This window comes from Stegastes partitus, unplaced genomic scaffold (assembly GCF_000690725.1).
Source record: "Stegastes partitus isolate 25-593 unplaced genomic scaffold, Stegastes_partitus-1.0.2 Scaffold186, whole genome shotgun sequence".
NCBI lineage: Eukaryota > Metazoa > Chordata > Actinopteri > Pomacentridae > Stegastes > Stegastes partitus.
Genome location: NW_007577917.1, coordinates 118,055 through 132,762, shown reverse-complemented (window position 1 = coordinate 132,762; position 14,708 = coordinate 118,055). Strand labels below are relative to the sequence as shown.

General features: G+C 42.6%; 1 protein-coding gene across 1 annotated transcript in view; it reads right to left on the bottom strand.

The window, feature by feature from the left end:
- The window catches only part of vav3 (vav guanine nucleotide exchange factor 3), a 118,393-nt gene that overhangs the window by 46,598 nt on the left and 57,087 nt on the right, over nucleotides 1-14,708 (bottom strand). The window contains exons 5-14 of the mRNA XM_008280216.1: nucleotides 11,910-12,018; nucleotides 10,756-10,857; nucleotides 7,672-7,740; nucleotides 6,394-6,497; nucleotides 6,040-6,139; nucleotides 5,643-5,738; nucleotides 2,267-2,335; nucleotides 1,548-1,634; nucleotides 1,376-1,461; nucleotides 679-811 (exon numbers count right to left, since the gene is read on the bottom strand). Of these exons, the coding sequence (XP_008278438.1) occupies nucleotides 679-811; nucleotides 1,376-1,461; nucleotides 1,548-1,634; nucleotides 2,267-2,335; nucleotides 5,643-5,738; nucleotides 6,040-6,139; nucleotides 6,394-6,497; nucleotides 7,672-7,740; nucleotides 10,756-10,857; nucleotides 11,910-12,018 (955 nt within the window). The remainder of the gene's footprint in view (nucleotides 1-678; nucleotides 812-1,375; nucleotides 1,462-1,547; nucleotides 1,635-2,266; nucleotides 2,336-5,642; nucleotides 5,739-6,039; nucleotides 6,140-6,393; nucleotides 6,498-7,671; nucleotides 7,741-10,755; nucleotides 10,858-11,909; nucleotides 12,019-14,708) is intronic.

Below are 14,708 nucleotides of genomic sequence, written 5' to 3'. Positions count from 1 at the left end.
ATGTGCTGCCTCCAAAAAAACAGAAAAAAAAAAGAGAAAAGGTGAAATGACTGAGAGATGTGCCAATATCTTCTCCAAGGTGAGAGCCAGATCTAAAAGTTGAAAAACATGTAGCTTGGCAGGTACATGTTGGAGGTGGAAGCCACCTGGGAGACCTACTCATGCACAGTGCTGGGGGATCCAAACCGGGCCGTGTTGTACAGTGCAGTGAATTTCCCGTGACTTTCCGCGGTAGGATCCGAACACGTCCGCTCGGCGCCGAACCGACGCTGTATTTTCTGTATGACTTTTGTTTTTCTGTACGAGCGCTGATCTATTCCTGTGATGTGCTACATCTGTAAGATTCTTTTATGTATTCCCTCAGTTTCCCAGATCTGACATTAAATCGCCCGGCGTACACCTGCCAGACTTCTGCAGTGCTCTGGAAACACCACGGCCCTGAAAACTAGAAGAAACACTCCTAGAACTCTTTGAAACAGCAATAAGCATCCATGTCCAGCTAATCAGTAATGGTAATGGACCCATCATTACTGATATCACACCTGTGTTTCGGTTGATTTCTTCTCCGTGTCAGGCTAAAAAACTCACCACTATAATGACATTCAACCTGCTGGACGCCCAGCTTAGACACATTTTACAAACCATGAGCACTCTAACAACGCTGGTGTGCATGTGAACCTTTCTGTTCTCTTTGTCCGACGTGGGGTTGTTGGTGATCTTGAAGAGGTGCAGGTCGATCACTTCCTTCATTTCGTAGTTGTCTCCTCGCCGCTTGCAGACGATCACGGCTGCGTCGAACAGGAAGATGTGCCTGTGGGTCAAAGAAGTCAGAATCACTGGAGAAAAAACTGCATTTCATATTTTAACTTGCATTGTTAGAGATGCATCCTCGATCTTAAGGTTAACATGCACAAATCTACGACTTTTAGCATGACTTTGGACGTCTGCTGCTGGAGCCACTCTGTTGTTTTAAGGCCTCACTCCATCAAGTCAGGCGACGTGCGTTTTGGAAAAGATAATCCTCCAGAACAAGGGCAGGACCAACAATACAATATCTGTCTGACGGAAAAAAAAACCTGCGGTGTGCATTCCTGTGGAAGCCCAGCATTCACTTCACAAAGCCTGCAAATGCAGTTTCGTTTTTACTAACGGACATCGCGCACGACGTCAAGCCGAATGCCAAAAACATGAGCTGCACCGCGCGTGTAATTCACCAGCATTGACTTTATGTTGCACAAAACACACAACAGGTTTAGCTTCTCACAACACTTGCGGCCTGAACTAATGCAGACTCTGGCAGGTTTCCAGCCACGGCGCCTGATTCTAGTTCAACTCCAGTCATTTAGTCAGCCGGCGCGTCAACCTGACATCTCACCTGTCCTGTTTAGCTCGTTTGTCCACCGAGGCCACCCGTACCTCCCCGTCACCTTTGGGTCTCCCGTAGTTACTCAGAGGCTGATTCTGCAGCAGGAGAGAGAGCAGAGACATGGCCGGGCTGCGATCTGGCAGCTTGTGGAAACGACACTCATTATTCGGACCAAACTTACCAGGTTTTCGATGGATTTCTGATACTGATCTATTTCTCGCAGCGTCTCGTTGTCCCTCTTGACTTCATTAACGTACTGAGCCAGGTCCTGCATCAGAAAACGATGAAACATCTCTTTTAATTTGGGCACACACAGCGTGTTGCATGAAGTTTCCTCCATGTGTGATGTTCTGCTGTACAAACACAAACTGACTCGACAAAATTACACTGAAAAGTTTTTTAAAAATATAAACACTGCATCCAGTGTAAGAGTCTTTAATTTATGTATGAAGTGTAGTTTTTTTTATGGTCACTCTCCAGAAGGTTGTTTTCTTCCTCTTACAGATAACATGTTATTCTGGGAACCACAATAAGCTTCCCTGACATTATTATTACCGTTAAAGGTGCCATAAACAAAGACAAGATATATTTGTGTGTCCTGGAGGTCTAAATAAAAAATAAAAAAAAAAAGAACAATTTTTATAAAGTACTTTAAACCCTGCACTGTTTACATCTATATTTGTGAGCTTGGACTCTTCTTTTTCACACTTTTTGTTGGTGCATTTCTGCATTTCTTGGCATGTTACTGCCACCAAATGCTTATTTGAAGAACAGCATGAGACCTGCAGCAGAGATGTGCATCGCGTCGTCCGCATAATCGCGTGTGTGCGCTTCACATAAATGAATAACTTCACGTGACGGGCTTTCTGCTCCGTGGACAAAAAAACAAAGTGGACAAACCTTCATGGCATCTAACGCCATCCGTAGATTGGTCTTGTCCGCCGCGTCGTGAGTGTGCTTCACCAGCTCCTGTTGGGCAAAAAAAACAAATCCAGAAAGTGTGAAAAGGAAGGAAAAAGCTGTGTGTCAATCATAAAATAAAGACACATGTAATATTCATGAACGCCCGTTATCCTGCAGGCGTACAGTACCGCCACATGCCACACATGAACGTAAGGCTTTGCCTCTAGATATGAAATGAAAAAAGGTTTGCTGCAAAAAGAAGCCCGTCCTGAAATAAATCAGATACCGTGTGTGTGTGTGTGTGTGTGTGTGCGTGGTGTGTATCTGAAATTGCTTGCCAGCGCCGAGTTGCAGCGTAAACAAGACATCTAGACCTCAGCAGTGGAGGATAAGGAAGGATGCCATGCATGTCCTTCGTAGAGGCGCACAGACACTGTGTCCACACGTATACACACTGAGCCGCTAAGGGAGATATATATGTCTGCTTGGCACTGCTCAAATCCCTGGTGTCAGTCAAGCTCAACCTGGGCATTATTATCACTAGCAAGACGACAGAGGCCTATTTATCAAGGCTTGCTCCCACCTCCACACATCCGCGGAGATACAGGGGAAGGGAGTGGTCACGCTGATAGCAGGGACCATACATGATGGACTCATTGAGGGAATCGTGTTGCTGCAGGTTCAGGGGGGAGGGAGGAAGAGGAATGATGAGCGGAGGCAGCGAGGAAGAAAGAGCGAGAGATTGATGACAAAAAGAGAGAGAAAGAAACAGCAAAAAAAGAGAGGTACTCGGGGAGCGAGGGGAAGTGACAAGACATTAGTTGTACAGATTCGGGCTGTCACCATGTGGGAAAGTAACCCAGCGGATGCTTTATTCGGTGCAGCTTGCTATTACCCGGCCGTTCCGCAGGGATCCCGGCCCGTGTTGACACAACAGAATCACTTTGTTCCTACGGATATTTTTGCCTTTCATACTTTCGGTTGCATGCAAACATGAGAGGGGTGAGATGAGACGCTTTCAGGGGCTTCACAGAGCCTAATTTGGGACTTTCCGTGGAGCCCTCTTGGAATTTTCTGCCCGAGGAAAACGAGCAAATGAGCGATTTGGATTGAAACGACACAACACGCGTGGCGTCTTCTCAGAGGATGCTGGTGTGTTAACCCGTACACAGTAATGCTTCTATTAAATGCACTTTAGCTGGACTCAGGCCTCACAAGAGAGGCAACGAAAAGTCATATCTGAGAGTTTATGATTTAAAATTCCTTGCGTTGAAAATGCACTCATGTCGTCTGCATCCAGTTTCCGGTTGTGTAGTTTTAAACTGATTTCCCCACAAACACACAAATACAGATGGAATAAAATGGTTTTCATCCAAAGACATGATTGCTCATCAACGGTTGTGCAAAGTGTGATGTGTTCATTTAATTATGAGTTTTCATTTAGATTTTTTATTTATTTTTTTCTTAATCTGAAAACGACAGAACAGAATTCTTTCTTTCTTGTTTTAGTTTGGACTTTTTTTTTCTCCTTCTTTGGTCTGAAATTGTAAATTCTACACCAAGTACCACTTCTGCACAAATTGAAATTACCTGGATGAGATTAAAGGAATTCAGACGGATGCTTCTCGCAGGAAAACGTTCCCAAAATTAACACTTTGAACTTTAAGTAATCAGCTGGTTTGCGTGAAGCTGAACCTGCTCTGCATCGGACCGTTTAGGTTCAACATTAGCATGTAACATGTAAATAAAACCAAGAGCCAGACCACAGGCTGTGGATGGTGCTGCAGCAGAACCAGGAGGCAGCACCACCTCCCCACCCGCCCACAACACTGATCGAGCTAAATCAAGCATTCAGTCTTTGGCCTATTTTACAATTAAAATCTGCCACCGGATCAACAACGTGTGTCAGGATTTTAAAAATGTAAATATTGAAAACACAACAGGGCATCATAGAAGAAGGGACATTATGGATTAATAATTGTTGAAATAGGAAACTTCTCACTGACTTTTTCCACATTTTCTCACCACTACAGAAACCCTCCACCTCCCTGTTTGTCTCTCTGGTTGTTGGTCTGCCTGCTGCTCCCTCCTTCAGACCTGCTTTACTTTATCTGGTTCCTCTCACCTCCTCCTTGATTGTCTCGATCAGATTATGAGCGACTCGCAGACACAAAGAAGCTACAGAAATAGACGAGAGGAGCCTCAGAGCCTGAAGGACGAGGGCAGCAGCAGCAGGAGGAGGAGGAGGAGGAGGAGGAGGAGGAGGAGAGCGAAACGTGGTCAACGCCGCCCCCGGTGGACGAACGGAGCAGTGACGTCCTGCTGCTCATAAAGACTGAGTGGCAGTGATGGAGCCTTTGCTAAATCAAAAACTCCCTGATGGGGCTCCGTCATTCGCTAAGAGTCATCTATAAAGTCACTGTCATTTACAATGTCGTCTACACTAGCAGCAGCTGACACATCCTACAGCTGTGCAGGGTGAAATACGGGCCGGAAATATAGCATGATGGATAAATACGGACAGCTTAATTACACAGCTGGTTATGCACAGCGGCGGGAGGTTCTTTAGCAGTAATACGACAGTATAAAATACACTGGGTCTGAATTATACCTGAAATATCAAGAATTAAAACCTTCTCTGTTATATTTCTGCATGTATTGCTGTTGTTATAATGCATTGACATGTTGTGAGTATTTTAATGCTGCAGCTGGAAAATGTGCAGCTAATTGTAATTATATTTATGAACCAGCAGAGTGAAGATCCTGAACCTCAAAGCACTCCTGAAGTGCAGCGTTTCAGTCGCTCTCCAGAGCAGTGATGCTTTGTTTTACACAAATATTGTACTTTCTTTTAGTTAAAGAGGCTGTTTTTGTTATTTTGAAAGTAATATAGGTGAAACTACTCGAGTATCGTATTTTCATTAAGAACATAAAGTTAAACCAGGAAACGATCAAGCTTTACTAATCTGAAGTGTGATCCACTTGCTTTGTTTGGTGCATTTAAGCATCATTTGTGGTATCGTTCTTCATCCCGACCAAGTACGACATCTTTAAAGACAGGTTGACAATCATACAGCTGCTGGGGATCCAATAAAATGATGCAGGCGCCATAAAAATAGTCTAATCTTTAGGGATTGTCGCTCAAAATGCTGTATTGTGTCACAAAATGCACCCATGAAATATATTGTAATGGTCAGATATAAACAAGTCCAGCACCTTCAGCTACATAATATATCAGTCAGGTTATGTCCAATGGACAGCATCCAAAGGGTGTAGTCGTCCCCCTCCGGCTCGCCAACACTCAACTTGAGGGCTACAACAAAAAAGATGATATGGCTGCAAAAAAAAAGAAAGCAGGTTGGGAGTACTGTACCTGCAGGAGGAGGTGATACTTCAAAACCCGCTGCATCGGGACAACCAGCAGATCTCTCAGTGTGAATTTGCCATAGTTGGCTCTCTTTGAACACTCCTGTACAAAGACACAGAAGGAGAATCGATAGTGTGATGCATTATGTATGGACCCCACAGAGGATAGTGTTTCCGCTGGCTCTCAATAAAAAAAAAAGGGGTTTAGTTTTACATTTTTTCGCTTTGTAGAAACACGTGCGGCGAAAGCAGGCTTGATGAGAAGCTGTACAGTAATGTGCACTGACGGCTCCTGCAATGCCTCAGGCGCACACTTGAGGGCATTCTCTGACCGTTCTGAGACATCAACGCTGGTCTGTGCAGCTGTAAATAACCATTCACTGATCGTTTAATTAAAAAATTACCTCTAGCTTCATGCGCACGTCCTCTCTGTTTTTGCAGATGTCGTCGAGAGTGGCGATGGCTGTCTCCACGTGGCTGCAGTACTTTCCATAGATCAACAACCTGAAATGTATTAAACACATGGAAGACAATAAGGAGGCTGGAGAGAGGAATTAGGTGCCCACACTTTTCTAGAAACCTTACCTGAGATTGGGTTAAGACCTGCTTCATATCTTCACTGAAGAAGCAAACGTATTGGGTTTAAGATATTCTAACAGTGTGACATCTCATAGGTACAGAGAGAGCTTTACAAACATGTTACAGACATGTGTGAACACTAGACGACATGCAGAAATGTTACAGAGCTCATCGTGTACCTCTCTTTGAACGTGATGAAGATCTTGTAAAGGTTCTGGGCACTTCTGTGGTGGATCGAGTCGTGGATTTCCAGCAGTAAACACTTGTGAACTTTAACCAGATCCTGAAACAGCAAACAACCGTCAACGCTGTGCAAGAAAATATTTTTAAAAAGTCCGAGTCAGTGCCGTCAAATGTTGTGTTTTGCCAACAGTCCACCAAAACTGATACGATCATCTCAGTTTAACTTGTGGTTTTTTTTTATTTTTTTTATTTTAATGCCAGCATAGGTCATTTGGAATTTAATCTGCAGCTATTTTTCAACATTAACTTGTAGCTACTCCCTATTACAGACAGTTTGGCTGTTTTCAAAGCTAAGCTAATGCTAGGTCTAACCAGAAAACTAATGACGGGTCCATGAGCTTTCGTTGTACTTTGTGTTTAGTGTTAATTTGAAAATGTTAGCATGTTAAAACACAGTTAACTAACACTAACCGTGGAAAATATCGTCCTTCTTGCTAAAAAATTGGTCAGCATTTAATCACCGTCATTGTGCGTGTGTTAGCATAGGGATGTTAGCATTTAGCTAAAAACACTGTTGTGCTTTTGGACAGCCATATTAATCGTGAGCTTATACTCTGTCGTGTTAGTTATTTATATCACAGCATTTATTATGTATTTAAAGCTGTATAGCACATATATCTATGAGTTCCATAATAAAGTACATCTCATCCTGCTTGCTAACAATTAGCATGTTAGCATCATGTTAGCATTTAGCTACAGCCAAGAAGCCTAAAATGGCTGAAATATTATAATAACCTAATGTTGTGTTCATAATTTCACTGAATTTAATTTATATTTAAAGCTGTGTGAACACTTGTGTTTTAATTTGTCAAATTAAGCTAGTTCTTCGTTAGTCTAAACTTAAGCTATCACCTTTTTTTATTATTCACATCTAGTGTGACATGTAGAAAAAAACAGTGTGCTAATTAGCAAATGTTATAGCAAATGGTATATTAGCACACAAAACTAAGACAAAATACAGAAAATCTCATCCTGCTTGCTAACAATTAGCATGTTAGCATCATGTTAGCATTTAGCTGCAGTGCTTGTGGAGCCAGGAAGCCTAAAATGGCTGAAATGTAATAGTGTTGTGCTGATCATTTTACTGACTTTAATATGTATTTAAAGCTGTGTGAACACTTAATCAACTTTGTCATTATTCACGCCTGTGCTCCTCTTGGTATGAGCTGGATTTTGTGACCCAAAGCTGACCTCAGTTCAACGCGATGACTTACCGGGATATTCACAAACACCTTCTCCATCTCGGCCGCGGTAAAAAACATGGTGAGGGGCGTCATAAAGTGCTGCAGGAGAGACAGACAGACAGACAGACAGACAGACAGACAGTCAGAGAGGATGCAGGGGAATGAAACTCGTTCCTCTGGAGTCGGAGTGGGAAAGTCATTCTGCGTGAGACGCTATTATATTATGGGGCCGAGCTGCAAAGAGCCGCAGTCAGCAGAAACAAGGAGGACTGTCTGGGTCACGACAATAATCTCATTTTCAGAGTTTGCAATTTAATGATTTCCTCTCAGAAAACTCCCACCGCATAGTCACCTCTACATCTCGGAGGAGCGGGCGGCGAGCGCAAACTAAATTCCACCATCCACTTCATATCGAAAGTCATCTAGTGAGACACTCCGCTGGGAAATCAGGCGAGGTCTATTCGCAGACGTGAGCGCACACGAGAGGGAGAAGACAAGTAGCCGTGGCTGGAGAGCACGAGGCGGCGAGGCCTCCCACGGTCCTGTGAAAGTGCAGCCTAAGGTGGAAAACTCCGGCAGCAAAGGGCTTCTCTCAGAGTTTTGTGGTCCTTTCAGGGCAGTTTGTTGTGAGGAGTGCTGGGATTTACCCGCTGCTCATATCAGGAATAAAAACTTTCACTCGGTTCTCTCTACAGATTGTTACACTGCTCATTATTTTTTCCATTATACCCCCGAACTGGTCATTTTCTCACATTATAGGCGATAACGAGGCTAAATTGATTCAGTGCTTTGTCATGTTTTTATAAAAATCAAATCAGGTTGGGACCGTTTTCACCTAAAGAAAGTTCACTCTCTTTTGCTTTTTTTGTTCTAATGGGGGTTTCACATCAACAGAGAACAAAGAATGACTGTATTTCTTTTAAATATTTAGGGGAAAAAAACATTTTAATCAGGGTTAGGACAGCTAGTGGTAATAGTTGACTAAGACCAGCGAGTTCCTCTGTAGTCGACCTTTTTTACTCGTGTACTTTAGGTAGTTTCTTACAATATAAGTGTAAAATATTAACAAAAACAAACTGTGGCTGATAACTGTTAAAGTAATGTGACTCAGTAATCGACCCTTAACAATCCTAAACCTGCTATCCGACAGGTTTTTAGGAAAAACCAACAGAACCCATAAAAACAGCCTTAACATAGCGACAGCCTTGGATTGTGACTCCGACATGACATTTAATGTCACCAATCAGGATGACGGCGTATTATCTGACTGAACAATCCCACAGATTGGCTACGTTCACACTGCAGGACTTGATGCTCAATGAGGATTTCTTTGTGACTTCCTTCACGTTTCCACTTCAATGCGACTTGTATGTGATCTGCTGTGTGAACTTCATACGAGCCAAAAGTGTCCCGCATGCGCAGAAGAGGACACGACGACGTCACACGCAGCGAGCGTGCTCAGTGTTTACGGAAGTAAACATGGATGGTAACGGTGGAGCGTATCTGCCACTCCCCCGCCGCCACCGATGGAGGAAACAGAAGTGTGAGCGCTAACTAAACTAGCATCAGCAGCCAAGTACTGCCTGTGTGTTCTGGACACTTCCACCCCGTCAGAGCGCTGCCCCGGGGTGGAAGTGTCCAGAACATGTACAAGCGCACCGGTCCAGCGATGCGTAGCGTTCTAACAATACACTAGTTATTATAACAACAAATGAGCCTTCCAACATCAAGTCCTCCTCGTATCTGGACCTCCGTCTTGACAATCCGACAGCCTTGCTATCTGACATAAAAGAAGGTTTTATATTTAGTGTCGGATTATCGAGTCATGACTGTACATTAACGGCATCGTGTCTGGACCCACAGACAGAGGACACGACAGGTCGACTAGCTGACACCTAATGCTACCGAACCAGTGGACTAATGGTTTTCATTAGTCGTACTGATTTACATTACTTCTGAAACTGAAATTAGCTCCAGCCATCAGCCTGCACATATCGAGGTCTATCAGGCAAACTGACATCAACCAGAAACCCGGTTCTGAGCCTCTGCTAATGAGTTTTCATCCATGTTGGTTCAGTCTCGACCTTTAAGATTTGACTTCATTACTGTAACCCATTAAAACGTTGTGTAGAGTTTGGTTATAATTAGCAGTTCTTGTTATTATTATTGCTTTGTGAGGCCACAGGGACCTTTGACAAGTAAATTCTTATGAGTTTTTTTGTGATGTAATTTCCTGGAGGTCACGGCGGCTTTAACCTTTCACCACCTGAATGTAATCAGTTCAACCTGGAGTCTGTGTTTGGACCAAATTTAAAGAAACTCAGACGCAGTGTTCATGAGAATATATATATTTTTAGCTTATTATAGGTTTAGATTGTAGATTTTTTTTAGCCTATTGAATGTTTAGATTGTATATGTTGTAGCTTATTTTTTGTCTAGACTATATATTTTTAGCTTTTTCTATTTTTTAGCATGTTTATTTTTCAACTGTGCGCTTTTGTTTTTATAAATAAAGGTTTGACAGAAACACATTTTCAGTTCTCTGTATGTGAACACGTGCAGCAGATCTGACAATAAAGTGACTTAACTAAAAACATGTAAAAACACAGAGGAACACTGGCACCTGAGAGAAGTTTTCAGCAGGAGTTTGTGTTTTTTTTTTAGATTTTGAAACCAAGATTTGAATTTTTACTGCAAAAGTACATCGATTCCAATTATCAGTGATCTCGATTAATAATCACGTCTGTCCTGCAAATGCAGTCGACCCCTGATGTGCACGTTCTGGAAGTATCCATGGTGGTATGTGTTATTCATGTTATCTGACAGGAAAGCAGGTTTTATAATTACATACACATTACTGCTTCTATTTACTAGAGTTTCACACTTCTATACGACGCATGTGGTCGACCCAGTTTGATTATCTTGTGATGCACGATCACAAAAAGTCAACGCATTGTTTTAAGGACTGCAGATCTACGTAATGTCAATCAACTGCTTGTAGATATAATTCTGAACAATACCCGCATCATGCACGACCTGAGCTCTGTACATTGTTGACATAAGGACATGATGCAGCATCAGGATGACGTCTTCACAGCGACAACCATCTGTTACCTTCTCTATGGACTCCAGGGTCTCGGTGTATTTCTCCTCTGTCTGCTTGATCTCTGTTAAGCAGCAGCTCCTGATGTCAATCTCCGCCTGCTTCTGGAACGCCTGCACACACACACACACACACACACACACACACACACACAGACCCGTTACTGTGTGTCAGCTCTGTGCTGACAAACCGTCGAGTCCTCGACCAGATGTAGTCGATCCAACGCTTTGAGCAAGGTCAGATCGCCGCACATGCTCGCTAAACTGTCTGCCAATTATGAGAGAACATGGTTGTTTTGTTTTTTCACTGAACAAAGTGTTAACGATGGAGGCAAAAATCTAAGGAACAAAACTGCAAAATTAGCTCTGCAGGTATAAACAGACAATAACATCCTGAATGTGTTAAAACTACTGCAACGAACACAGGAGGACACATAGCAGGAGACAGCCATCACCGTGACAAATATAATCATTTAATCTGAACTATTTGCAAAGGCACACAGATTGGTCTCACCAATGTGTCCAGTGTTTATGAGCTCTGGTTTGTTCTCTGTTAAACGGGAGTTTTTCCTCTCTGTTGTTGCCGATACGCTTCGCTCAATGGGAACCTTTGTTTTTTGGACAGGTCTCAATCTGTTGCATGGTCTAAACCTTATTTTTAAACGAGTCAAGTAGTTTGTTAAAGCAATTATTTAACATCGCTGCTAAACCTTAGCGTTTAATTTAGTTAGGTTAATATGTATGGAGTAGTGAGAGCGTCAAATTACAAAAATAAATCAATAAAAGAATAATAAAATAAAAGTGGAAATAAAAAGAAGAATAAATAAAAGAATAAATAAATAAAAGAATAAATAAATGATGTGGCAATATAAAGCAATATTAATCAAAATGAATCCATAAAAGAAAAGGCTGATAAAGTAGAAATATAAAGACAAATAAATAAAATAATAATTATTATTTTTATTATTTTTCATTTCTGTATTTATTTATCTTTATTTTTTTTATTTTTTTATTTTATTTTTGGTTTGGTTTGGTTTTAAAGCAACATTCAAAAAATAAATAAATAAATAAAATTCAAAATAATTTTTAAAAAAAGAAAGAAAAGAACGGGGTTTCTTTAATCTGTGGTTGTGCTACTCCGGGTCCACACATGTGTCAGAACTGACCGGAGGAGGGATGGCTTCTGTCTTCATCAGATCCTCGTAGATCTCTCCGCCGTCTTCATCATCGTACACGCAGTCATAGAGATCCTCCTCATCCTCCACTCCGTTCTCACTGCGACACACAGGACATGGCAGTGACATTAGATTACATCACGCTGCTGTTTGATCCACAGTTTCACACTGAGTGGGTTTTACGGCTTTTACTCTTCATGACAACCACATGAAAGGGTCACACACACACACACACACACACACACACACACACACACACAGCTCTGGTTATACAGACGTGGATTTTAATACTTTACTACAAATCTTGTTAGCCGGGGACAACACTTAATCCGTGGCTGTGAAAGTGGCTCAGGAACACAGGAAAAGACTTTTATGTGTGACGCCAGCAGCTTGTTCTGACTGCTCACATCACAGCCAATTACTGCACCTCAGTGAGCGGCTGGGCGGGTCGTGGGGATGAGTGTTCTGTCTATGCATGCAGCTTAGAACCAAATGTTCTCAAAAGAAGTGACACACGGGAGGAAAACTCTGACAAAGGGACATTCACACACAGGAGATTGTGGATTAGGACTTGTACAGAGAGGCCAGATATATATATATATATACTTTTGAAAATGCGTCCATTCACACTTCAGTAGACGTGAGTACAAAGATCAGACTTAGAGGTAAACAACATCCCCACATGTGGAAGTTCTCAGGGACCATAAATGTGACACAAAAAGTACTGCTTGCCATCAGATTGTGGTCTGTTCCTCATGTGGGAGATAATTTAACCTCAAAGTACGCCCGTAAACGAAGCTACCACTGTCGCACCATGTGGCTAAATGAACACAATCCCTCTGGAGACACTCATCCGCCTGCAGGGTCATGCAACAGGTGTTTTATAAAATCAAACTCAACTGCAGTCCTTGTTATCATTTTGTTAATCCAAATTACATTTATAATAGATGATTGATTAAAGTGGCTGAAATGAGCTTCCTCCACAGGGTGGCTGGGCTCAGCCTTAGAGATAGGGTGAGGAGCTGCTCCTTCGCGAGAGGCTTCCTCTGAAGGGCGGATGGATGGATGGATGGATGACTGGTTAAGTCAGTTTGTAATAAAAGTGAACTTGAACAGTGAAGTGAATGAAGCCACATGTACAGAAGTAATGACTTTGTGATGTTGGAGAGGTGTTTTCTTAGTGTTTTTAAAGATGCCACCAACTGCCGATCGTGATGGACGTGGAAATGTGTTGGTGTGGATTTCCACAGTCGTGTCTGTCAGAGGAGGAGGTTCTGTTTTCATTTTTCGTTTTTCTGATTCTCCACAACTGACAGTTGTCAAAGCTGCTATTCTAATAAGATCATAAGCAGCCTGAGGAATAGTTTTATGGAAAGATTATGGTTTAGACTTTGTAAGAAAGTCTGTTTAACATATATAACTCATGAAAAAGGGCGTTGAGGCCTCTTCTTGTGTGGTGTCAGAGTGTGAGTCAGGTGTCTCGTACCAAGAGGGTTGTCGACTCTGGATAAAGGATCGATGAGTCAGGCAGGCTAGACCAACATATTCACAGAACTACCCATCTGCCCCTGCACTCTCTCTGCTGCTACAGGATGGACAGGGGTGTATGGCAGGGTAACAAGGGGGACAGCACCCCCTCAAATCGCCTATGGATGGGGTGAGTTTTGGCTATTGTAGAACGTTAAAAGATTTTTTTTAAACCCTCGGCACTGAGCACCACACACAAGCCTGACACAATGCATTAAAGCAGACCAAGGTTCTGGTGTACTGCCAGACTAAAAATCTATAAGTTCCTGGTAGAAAATAAAATAAAACTGAGATACTGAGAAAAGGTCAGTTTGTGTCATGAGCATAGGAAATAGTCAAAAGCCTCCACTCACTGGTTTAATACACAATAAACGGACGGACGGACGGACGGAGGGATGGATGGATGGATGGATGGATGGATGGATGGATGGATGAATGGACGGATGAATGGACGGATGAATGGACGGATGAATGGATGGACAGACGGACGGACGGACGGACGGACGGACGGACGGATGAACGGATGGATGGATGGACAGACACATAACGATCCTTCACTGGGCAGATATAAAGACTTATTTCGGTCAGCTGCCGACAGATGGCTCTAAGAAGACGATAAACCCAAAGCAAGCCCTCCTGCTGTGTGTGATGCTATGTTTGGGTGTATGTTGTCCATTCGATAGCTGCTGAACATGGAGCAGACGGGAGTTCACTGATCTCCAGACTGACACATCAAACCTCCGCTGGCTGCTGTCAGGCCGCTGCTTTCCTCTGTTACTACCAGTAGTAGGCTGCTTCCTACTGGAGGAGCTGTCAGCACTAAACATAGAGCAGACCGCAGTGTCAGCGTGAGGCTTTTAAACAGCACTTTGACTGTGGGATCGTATCCCTCCACCGACTCCGGTTACCGCACCAGTCACGCTATCCCACATTTTTCCATTTTGGCGATGCTTGGATTCAGGGAGCGACATTTGAATCTGGACAAATATAGACCTTATTAATAAACACAGTGTGCTACCAGCCATCCACTTTAATGAAATGTTATACAAGACAGCTGAGAAGCATTGGCAAGAACATCTGCATAAATTGGACGACATTTCATTCAAAAATCCATATTAAACAGACCAGACAACTTTTTTTTCTTTTTGCATTTAGATGAAGGGCTTTGTGCCAAAAGTTCTGTTTGCAGCAGGAGGAAGAGAATTATGCAATCCTACTGTTTTGTTTCATCTTTGCTTAAAAAAGAAGAATAAAAGGCACTAA